Consider the following 11,203-nt stretch of genomic DNA (forward strand, 5'->3'; position numbering starts at 1 on the left):
AAAATATTTTAAATATCTCTTATGTTTAAATATAGTCTAGTTAATTATTTTGTTTTGAAGAGGAACAAGATTGATATCTATAAAAGAGGTTTTGAGAAACTGTTGCACCAGCAAAAAATCAAAAATGAAAATGACACTCTTATTTTCTAGAATAAAATAAGTATGTGGTGAGAGAGGCTCCTTAATTGGTGTTTGTGGAAATTATAAGGGGGAGCGAACTATTTGCGTGCTTAAGTCTTCTCATTTATGGTCTTATATTTTGCCCCAAGTAGCAGTCTACAATACAAACTGAGGCATGCCTACCGACATTAATTCCTTCTTTCCCCTCTTTCTTCTTACTTTCCTCGCCTTTGTCACCAGCCTAAATCGATACAAAGAAGAATTGCATTTATATAACTGCTCTTCTGATAACTACACCGATGGAAGCACCTACTTAGGGAATCTTCAAGTGCTTATGGCCTCCCTTATAGATAACACTGCCAATACTAAATTGTTTTATTTCAATAACACAGTTGGGAATGATTCAGACCGTGTGTATGGTATGGCGATGTGCTACGCATATGATGACTTCGGTTATTGCCAGGCTTGCATTACTCAGGCTGCTAAAGAGGTACGTAGATGTACAGATTGAAAATATAACAACTACATAATTACATATTTCTGTTTCCTTTGATCGTTAATTTTCAGTGTGAGGTGCCATTTAATGTGTATTAACTATTAACTATTGATCGTTAATTACAAATCAGTCATTTTTCTGTACTCTTTTGCCACAGCTAGTTCAATACTGCCCCTATAGCAAAAGCGCTGTCATATGGTACTGGCCATGCCGCTTGCGGTATTCGAATCAAAGCTTCTTTTCGGTCCTATATCCATCACCTAAATACTATCATTACGAAAATGACAATGTAACAGAACCCGTGGAATTCTCAAATGAGTTGGATCAAGTCATCAATCAATTTATAGCAAGAGTGATTACCCTACCTCAACTATTCGGGCTGAATCAGGTAACATAGTCAAATCTTACAATTATATAGTAATTCTATACAAACATAACTAATTTGTTTTTTTGAAAGAAACAGAGGTCGAGCCTCTATTTGATTGATAATTGTTTTGATACATGAGTCATGTTACAAAGCAAGAAATCTAAGAAAAAAAAAAAAAAAAATGTAAATTTAGGGGCTCCAGAAGAGCACCCACAAAGGAAAAAAATAGTATATTACGACCCAAAAGATATTGTTAATTTAATCTTACAAATTTTTAAAAATAAATACGGATTTGAAAATTAGATTACGACCGCATTATCAATTTAGCATTGACGTACGCTTGGCTCAACGCAGATCGGGAGTAAAGTGGTTGCCAACAAAACTATATATGCATTTGTCCAGTGCATCCCGGACTTGAAAAGCGATGAGTGTGGTCAATGCTTGAAAATTTATAATGAAAAACTAATCAAATGCTGTGGTCGGAAAGACGTCACAGTGCTATCTGGACTAAGTTGCCACATTGTTTTTGCATTGTGGCCTTTCTACCCGTCGGACGCACTTGTGCTGAACCCACCAGGTACATAGTTCACCCTGTACATTAATTTATATTTTGCTTCCTCCTCCTATGGCCATAAAGGTATTTATTTATTAAAAAAATATCCATTGTCACAAACTATAAAACTACAGGATATATAGCTGGACGTTCACTGTACTAAGTTTCGAGAAATTAATTTAACAGTCAGTCTTGCATGTTTTATTTCTTCAATAATTTAGACCTATAAAGTGGGAACCACCAATTATTTGACTTGAAAGTTAGGCAAGAATGATGGCTTCTTGTCGCTCTACATTGGGTCTACCATTTCCATTCCTTTTCTTTACTGGGTCAATCTTGGCTCTCGTTGCTTGTTCAAAGTGGGGACTAATCTTGCTTATTCAATTATACTCGAGAAAAATCCATATTTTGTTCACACTATTTTGTAGCGAGTAGAACTAGGGTGTTCTTAAGCTCATTAAAGTGTTTGGTGAGCTTAACTCTAAAATTCTTCAAATGAATATCAAATGACAAATCCGAACCGTTGAAATCCGTTTATCTTACATGTGATGCGTCTACATGTGAAATTTTTAAACATTCGAATTAGTTTAGTATCAAGTAAGGTTAATAAATTAATTTTAGTGCATTCATTTTTTGAATGTTTTTTGACTGCTTGACTTTATACTAAATTAATTCGAATGTTTAAAAATTTCACATGTAGACGCATCACACGTAAGATAGGCGGGTTCTAACAGTTCGGATTCGTCATTTGAAATCGATTTGATTGATTTTGGAGTTGAGCTCACCAAATACTTTGGTGAGCTTAAGAACACCCTAGTTCTACTCTTTTGTAGCTTATATTGATAATTAACAGTTTTTCATTGATAATTGACCTTACATTTTTTTTCACCCTATTCATATATAGTACAATGTCAAATTATATTATTTATCCTATTTAAACAACAAACAGATTAATTATGCCTACACTAATAAATATTTAAATCGGTCACTCTTGTACTGTAGAACTCACCAGCGAACGTCTCCCAAATCCAGCACCCATTTCACACCAAACAGTACGGCCGCAACACCATCAACACACTTGCAACCATAGAAGGAAAAATCGGTATCGGTATCGGTATCAGTATCAGGATCCGTCCCGGTCGATATCGATCTGAGATCAGTGTATCGGCCGGTATCGTCCGATTCGGCTCAGAAAATCAGACTTTTTGGTCAAAAACTTGTTTTACACTAAAAAAATAATTTATCAATAATTTATGTTTAGATAAATGATTACAATCAAATAATCCACTAATACAATATAATACAAGCATTAAAACTACAAACACACTCTTTCACTGTCATAAACTATGTTGTGATGGCTGGATCACTTCATCATCATCTGCATTACGATAAAAATGGGGATATTGTTGTCCAAAACAAAAAAAAAGACATTGTAGATCCAAATAAAGAATTGTTAACATCTTCATATCCATATGCATATGGTGGCTGATTATACCCCCCACTAAATCCTGATGTACTCGACATCTTATCATAAGAACTAATATTTTGGCGTCTTGTTAGTTCATTAATATTTTTAAATCACATTTCTCTTAGTTCAATTCCTGAGGTAGGGCCCCCGTGGTTATTCTCTGTGCTAATTAAATACGGGTTCTCCTCTATTTAATCATGGGTACATAATGGATGTACATAGTTCATTCTGTTTCAGCCCAATAATGACCAATATTGGACCAAAATGGTAAAACTTGGAAGGCCTACGGGCCTCAAGGAAAGCCGAAAAAAAAAATTGGACGAAAAACACAGAATCCGCAGTATCGGATCGGTCATGGCTGATACCGATATGTATCGGCTGATACTTCCTTCTATTCTTGCAAAAATGGGGATGGGCGGCGGTCCAATGCAACTATTCGACAAGTGATTTCCGACTTGGTAAGCCCATCTCATTAACCACCCCATGAAGTGATTTCTGGCGGAGCCTTCTTTGAGTCGCCTACAACCTCCCATAAATCCTGGCCTTGTAGAATGGATTCTATACAGGTAATCCAATATGTATAATTGTGGTAATTAATCTAGAATCTCAAAACCACAACTCGTACCTACAATATCGATGAAGACTTGATGATGCAAGCCCTCTCACAAGTCTTCAATCTCCCGGTTTGGCGATTTTGGATATCTCACGTCTGACCAACCTTCTGACAAAGTGTTGACGTACGCACGCACTATCTAGCTGGCGATCTTCCAACTATATGTTCCAAGCCACGACTTAGACCCCAAATGTCAACTTCAAAGAATCACCCCGACAAACCTTGTCTTGATACTAATTTGTTGAGTAGAGACACTATATTTAAATTAATTTTATTACTAACTCCAACTATTCTTATATCTAGATCTCTACTAAATATTTTCTACACCTCGAATCTAGTACTCCTCTTCGCTAGATGAGGCCTTCTTTGATTTTTGGTTGATGCCAACTTGCTACTCCGCTAGCCTATTTCTACTTATCCTATGATTGCTAGGGAAACATCTAAAGTTGAGATGGTTTAGGCTCTCTATAGATAATTCTACAACCTACATTACAAGATAAATTATTTGGTTGTGTTTAGACAAATCTTTAATATATATCATTTGATCACTTGGTCCCTCTCTTCAACAGATAGATAGATAGATAGATAGATAGTCCAGTGTGGCAGGTGCCGGAATGACGTGCTTGTTGTTGCTAAATAAATGTATTGCCTAAGGTCAAGAAGGGTCAGTTGTGCGCACTCCTTAGCATGAATCGTCAATCTACATGACTTGTATCCGCAGTTGTAATATGTATATATGCATATGTATGTATACAAGTATATGTATGCAGTGACGGAGGGAAGAAGAGGGGATGAGGGTTAATTGAACCCCATTTTTTTTTTATTTATAAATGATTCTCTATGTAATTAGAGGAAATGAGTATGATCGATAAAGTAAAATTCACTCCCATTCTCCGTAGAAAAGTTATATATGATTGACCCCCATACGTGTTTCACCCCATAGTTCGAATGTCTAGCTCTGTCCTGTATGTATATATGTATGTATATATGCATGCATGTATGCATGTATGTGTGTCTATGTATGTATGTATATACTGTAGTTAATCTGTAGTTAATTCTATGAGGTATTTTTTTAATGTTCTAACGGAAAGTTAATCTATTGTTTTAGTGTTACCAAGTACGCAATCTCCAGCGCTGCCTCCTACATATGGTTAGTAGAAATGAAAAAAAAAAAATTAGTTTATTCATTTAGTTTTTAATTTTTAGCAGAAAGCAGCCACCAATAACTATGAACAATTTTATTTAATATTATAATTTATTTTAGAAGATATTAAATAAATAAGTAACTATCAAGTTGAATGACAGTAACTTAGTTTATTGAAAATTATGGATTTCAAAATTTGTTTATATATGATTATAATTTATAAAGCAATGTTTTGTTATTATTAATTTGAACCGATGAATTGGATGTCTTCATTGATTTATTTGCTTTTATTTCATGATTCCGCACCCACAAATTACTGCTCCAGCTCAGCCACCACAGATAAAGAAAATTGTAAGGGGTATCCGTAGAGAGAAGTTATCAAAAATTGTTGGAGTTTCAGTTGGTGCTGTTGCCGCAGCTTTAGTTTTAGCAGTAGGTGGTATTTGGTTATGGAGAAGGCAATCATTAGCGAATACTTCAAGTAAGTTCTAACTATCAACGTTCAAATTACATAATCTTTTTTATTTTCTTGAAGTTGTTAGGTAAATTAAAAAAACTAACTAGGCTAGCTACATTGTGAATTTAATTAACTATTCTTGTCCCCTGTATGAGTAATACAATTTTAGACTAGTAAAATGCTTGATACACTCAAACTTTATTTTCACACAGAAACTGATGATGAAGAAAACATTGGCCCGCTAGAATATCAGTCATACTCAAGTTTGATATGTTATTCGGAGTTTAAAGTATTTGAGCTAGATACACTAAGATTGGCTACGAACAACTTTTCTGATGATAAAAAGCTCGGTGAAGGTGGATTTGGATCGGTCTACAAGGTATGAAAAATAATATTATGTCCCTACTAAGATAATGTAAGAATGAAATTCTGATTTTAAACAAGTGACACAGGGATTACTGATAAATGGACAAGAGGTGGCAGTTAAAAGACTTTCGGGAAGTTCGAAGCAAGGACTTTCTGAACTCAAAAACGAAGTGGACTTGCTTGCCAAAATTAAGCATAGGAACCTGGTGAAGTTACTTAGTTGTTGTATAGAGCAGAAAGAAAAAATATTATGCTACGAGTTCTTACCTAATGGAAGTCTTGACAATTTTCTTTTCGGTAAGCCAATTGCTATATACATTTATAGTATAAATATAACTATTTTTCTTTATCAAATGGAAGTTCTTACCTAATGGAGGTCTTGACAATTTACATTTGTTTTTTTTTTACTTGACAAATGGATAAGTAAATAACTTACAAATATAGATAATATTTGCACAAGTACAATTGGCAATAGTTATGATTGTTATTTATTATGATGTTAATACCAACTTCCATTTAAATTAGTTTATTATGTGTAACAATCTATCAAAAATATGTATAACCTGTTGTAATAAATCTGAAAACTTTTCAGCAAATGAAGCCATCAGACGTGAAAAACTTAACTGGGAAACACGATATGGAATAATATATGGAATCAGTTGCGGCTTACAATATCTTCACGAAGAATCTGGATTCAAAATTATACATCGTGATCTAAAGGCTAGTAACATTTTGCTTGATATAGATATGACCCCTAAAATTTCAGACTTTGGTCTAGCAAGGCTTTTTGATGAAGATCAGACTCATGTCGATACTTCTATTGTTGCCGGAACATTGTAAGCTCGCTGTTATCTTTTCAATGTCCATTAATAATTTCATCTTTGCTTTCTTCAAAAAAAAAAAAAAAAAATATTTTTTTCTTCAAAAAAAAAAATTCATCTTTGCTGAGAGATCGACTTCAAAGGTTTCTGTGTTTCTTATTGAATTCTACTAATTCAATCAAATTATACACTAATTTCCAAATCATTGAAATATTATAGTGGATACATGGCACCTGAATATGTCCTGCACGGGAGCTTTTCAGCAAAGTCGGATGTTTATAGCTTTGGTGTTCTACTTCTACAGATTGTAACGGGACGAAAAATCAGCGCATTTGTCAATTCTGTCCGTGCTTTCAGCCTAATTAGCTATGTACGTTCTCAAAGACACAAACTTAATTAGTAAAATTAATCAACATTACAAATTCAATAAATGTCCTTGATCGGTTTTCAGGTATGGCAACATGTGGAAGAAGGGAAAATTGATCAATTGAAGGACCCCGTCTTAGATAACGCATCCTCCGAAGAAGTTATGAAATGCATCCACATCGGGTTACTCTGCGTGCAAGACGATCCAACCAAAAGACCAAACATGGCAGCCATTAGTGGTATGCTTCACGGTACAAACACCCCATCTATTCCCGCTCTGCCATCATCACCGGATACTACTTCCAGCATGCCATCCGTTCTATTTTCTACTAGTGAGCAGAGCACTAGCTAGAAAAACATATTATTACACATTAGGTAGATGGATACTAATGTACATTAATTAGTCACTACATACATCACATAAAATATGGACAGCTATGTTTAGATAAATGAAACAATCTATATCCAATCTGACTTGTTAGTATTATAAAAATGGCAAGGTGTTTAATTAACTTGCTTTTTAGTTGCTTTTGAAGAAAAACATGAAGGTCCAATCCTCAAATTTTACAGTTGAAGCAATTGTTCCAATCCCAATGTACTCTGAAGAATAGAATTTAAAATATTTGAACAGTAGAATTTACTCTGGAACAATTTAATGGCAACACCTCCAACTCCAATGTATGTTCACAAGTTCTGCCTTCCACACTGATTGCATTTCATATTAATTAACTGCCCACTTTTTGTTATTGTTGTCTTGTTAATTATTAATTTGTTAAGGTGCATCTCCCATGGTCTAGGTTTGATATTAGCCCTAAATAATTGAATTTGCACAGGTTTTAACAATTTTTGCGTGCAAAACTCAGCGGGTTCTCCAGGGCAAGAGCTGACTCTACCAAATTTAATATAAAATCTTAAAATGATAAAATGAAATAAACCATATTTCGACTCAGAATAGACCTGTCTGTAAAAAAAGTATTGACATCTCTACCTTGGTACATGTAAACCTTTGTTATTCATAGTAACTAATGATATATATTAAGAGTTGCAATAGGAGTTTCATTAAGTGTTCATCTTCGTCTATCTCTGAACATACTTAGCAATATCTTTCTAACAACGCAAAATCCTTAATTTTCATTGAAACAATTTAGAATGTCAGAATCCTTAATTTTGACCCTCAATTTATTTTATTCATACACACTACTCCCTGAACTCCAATATATATAATTTCTCGAATTCAGCATTCCGCATTGATTACACTTCTAAAAGTGGACATTTGATAACCATTTTTGTAATGTCGAAATGGCTTACAAATTTTGCATCCTGGTTTAATATGCTTAATTCATACTAAAAAAACCTAAGAATATAATATTCACTACCCACTCAGAAAAAAATTTCACATGTTTACTTCACTCACCCAATTGCTCTGAGTATATTCATATCGTCAATATAATAAACTTTGCTTTTTTGGATATTTTTTTCAAATTAAGATCAGTTGCAAGACTAACATGAATTGATTCTTAAATATGTTTATAAAAGAATATCAATGCCTAGCTAGGAATCAAGCAGCATTGCAGCAATGAAGAAGATTTAACCTAAAGTTCAAATTGAAACAAAATCTGCCAATCTGGATTGTATTATAAATGTTGTTAAGTACCGGTGGCAGGATTTTTACAAAGTCAACTAGCCCTCTGTATTTTTCTTAGGTCCCTGTTATTTGCATTCAATCCAATTGCGCATCCCTCTATTTGGGTTTTATTGAGGCCTGTGCGTTCACAATGAAGGAAGTGCTAACATAAATGGGCCGAGAACACTATGTATAGGCCCATTTATTGATTCGAGATGCGTTTTCCATATAGAGAAAGGCCCAATGCTAATAAAAAATATCCACAATGTTGAAAGTTTGAGTCTGTACCAGTACCTCCTAATTCCTGACAGTTTGCGTGGAGTCAGATAGTCACACACGTGTATACTTCTCCCGGGTAAACTGAATGTAATCTTAATTGGAAACTTACTTTAAACTTATCGAACTTGCGTGTGTATATATCATATGTTCTCTTTATTTGTGAACAAATGCTCCCGGCAAAGTATGAATTTGGTATCGTACCAGCATAATATTAATTGGAAGATTATCATTGGATAGTTAAAAGAAAATGACTCAAATAATTATTTTCTTACTTTTTATCGGATGGAAAGATTGGAGCAAATCAGAAGACTCCATCTTCTTCTTTTTTTTTCTTTTTTTTCTCTAATGTAAAAACGGAGAGGAGAGTTTTATATTCTAATCGGAGAGAGTGGATGGCTATAAAATATAAGGTATATCTTAATTTGCTATTTTGATACTGGGTCCGCGAGACGATTTTTTTTTTTATAAACCATAATTAATTAAATTAATTTTAACAAAGCAGCATTATTACTTCTTTTTTACAAAAACCATAACGACCGAATCCCCAATTCAGTCTCCACATTTTATTTTTTTTGGACCGAATTGGGGATTCGGTTTCCCTTTATTTTGAAACACGAGACTGTTCCTGGCCGATAAAGCTTGTTCCTAGCTGTAACAGGGGCTATCTCAGGCAGAAACAGTTTGTTTCTGGCTGAAACAGGGGCTGTCCTTGGCAGAAATAGCTTGCTCTTGAATGAAACAGTGGCTGTCCCAGGCAAAAATAGGGCCGAAACATAATCACAGAAATATAGGGTGTTCGTGGATAGCCAAAACAGACCAAAACAGAGTCAAAAATTGGCCAAAACAGAGAAAAATGTGGAGACCGAATCCCCAATTTGATCTCTCCAAAAAGTAAAATTTGGAGACCAAATTGGAGATTCGGTCCTTATGATTTTTGTAAAAAATAAAAAGTAATCATACTACTTTGCTAAAATTAATTTAATTAATTATGGTTTATAAAAAAAATTCCCACGAGATTGTGTCCAGATCCTCTGAAGTAACCCGAATTTTGTGTTTAAATTAATTAGTACCGTGCGATCAGAATCCAGCCCAATTTTGTGTATAATATTATTTCACCACATTTCAGGTCTTTTTTTATGAAAAAAAGAAAGAACAATTTTGAAGTTTGAGACAACATTATTATTCTTTCATATATAATCTTGAAGGAACTGCATGCCAAACAATTTACACTGTACCATTGTATTTTTCATGATGAATTAAATTTTTTTTCTTTACTTTCCTTGTATCGAAATTTTTATTCAAATGGGATTAATCCCTTCCTTTCATCAATTTTTATCCATGTAGCATAAAGTATCTCTCCTCCTTATTAAGGAGCTCAATGTCTAGATCCTTCAAGGGTTTTGATTTACTGTTTTTTTTTTTCAGAACGATCCTCAGCCGTTGAATTTCCAGATCGCACATAGATGAATTTTTCAAATTATGAGCTTCAACACTTAAGTATGCATTGGTCGCGCCGCACATGATCCCAGTGCCCGTAGACCGTGTGCCACACCTGTGGACCACGCTAGGCACCTGCGGACCGAGTCTGTGCACCGCGCACCCTTTTTTCTTTTTTTCTGCTAAAGGCGGGATTCGAACCCAGTTGGGTTCTGTTACTGCGAAAATTCTTACCACTACACTAGAGTTCACATGTGTTATCTTGTAGATAAATATAATATTTAACTATTTTTCTCTACAAATTTTATTTAAATTATCTCTCCTCCTTATTAAGGAGCTTAATGTTTTCTACTACATAATTTGCTCCCGTTGCTGTGCACAGGCACGATTACTAGTTTATTATTATGCTTGAAAAATATTTATCATTGATATTTTACTAAAAGTTGTAGCTATGTCTGTGAAGTATTTATCTATTAATAAAAATTAAAAATTCAGTCTTCATATTTTATAATTTCTAAAAGTGTATTTATATTTTGAGAGAGAAAGATGGAGATCTATCCTACAAACTTTTATTTAATTGTTCGTAAGGTCACATGAATAGGTTGCAGATATTCTCACCAAAGCGGTTGCCAGTAAAAAGTTCAACACGGCTCTAGAAAAATTAATGATGAATGGCATCTACGTGTCACAGTGAGGGGGAGTATCAAAACTAGCACTATGACACGTTGTAATATTTAGGATCTACAAAAGAAGGAAAGAAGAATATGGCAAGAGCCGAAATATGGCACTATGACACGTTGTAATAAATATATATGTATGTTGTTTATGTTGAATGTTTGTTGAATTATAGGTATGTATGTTGAATGTCGAATATTCTATATAATTCATGGATGTGTATTTCGAATATAGATATGTATGATGAATTATAATATTGAATTGTACATCTCTTGCGGAATATCAAGAGTAAATAATGTTAGTTTTAACTTGTAAATAATTATTTCTTATTATCATAACAGATAATAAAACATATACATAATGAACGTCGTATATATATTGGTTCGGATTAATATTCGGCTAGTAGAAGCATATCCC

General features: G+C 34.0%; 1 protein-coding gene across 4 annotated transcripts; it reads left to right on the forward strand.

Moving 5' to 3' along the window:
* Positions 1-202: 202 nt before the first annotated feature.
* LOC144544944 (cysteine-rich receptor-like protein kinase 25) lies at positions 203-7,472 on the forward strand. 4 transcript variants are annotated; one of them, XM_078293500.1, is made up of 10 exons: positions 203-614; positions 778-1,004; positions 1,338-1,560; positions 4,726-4,767; positions 5,075-5,242; positions 5,431-5,597; positions 5,671-5,881; positions 6,177-6,420; positions 6,625-6,775; positions 6,857-7,472. In XM_078293500.1, exons 1-10 carry the CDS (start codon positions 296-298, stop codon positions 7,121-7,123), a joined length of 2,019 nt encoding a protein of 672 aa, XP_078149626.1. In that variant the 5' UTR covers positions 203-295; the 3' UTR covers positions 7,124-7,472. The 4 variants fall into 4 exon arrangements, with proteins under 4 accessions (XP_078149626.1, XP_078149628.1, XP_078149627.1 ...); XM_078293502.1 differs by having other exon boundaries at positions 5,087-5,242; XM_078293501.1 differs by having other exon boundaries at positions 203-610; positions 774-1,004.
* The last annotated feature ends 3,731 nt before the right edge of the window (positions 7,473-11,203 follow it).

This window comes from Carex rostrata, chromosome 27, assembly GCF_964058835.1.
Source record: "Carex rostrata chromosome 27, lpCarRost1.2, whole genome shotgun sequence".
Classification (NCBI taxonomy): Eukaryota; Viridiplantae; Streptophyta; class Magnoliopsida; order Poales; family Cyperaceae; genus Carex; species Carex rostrata.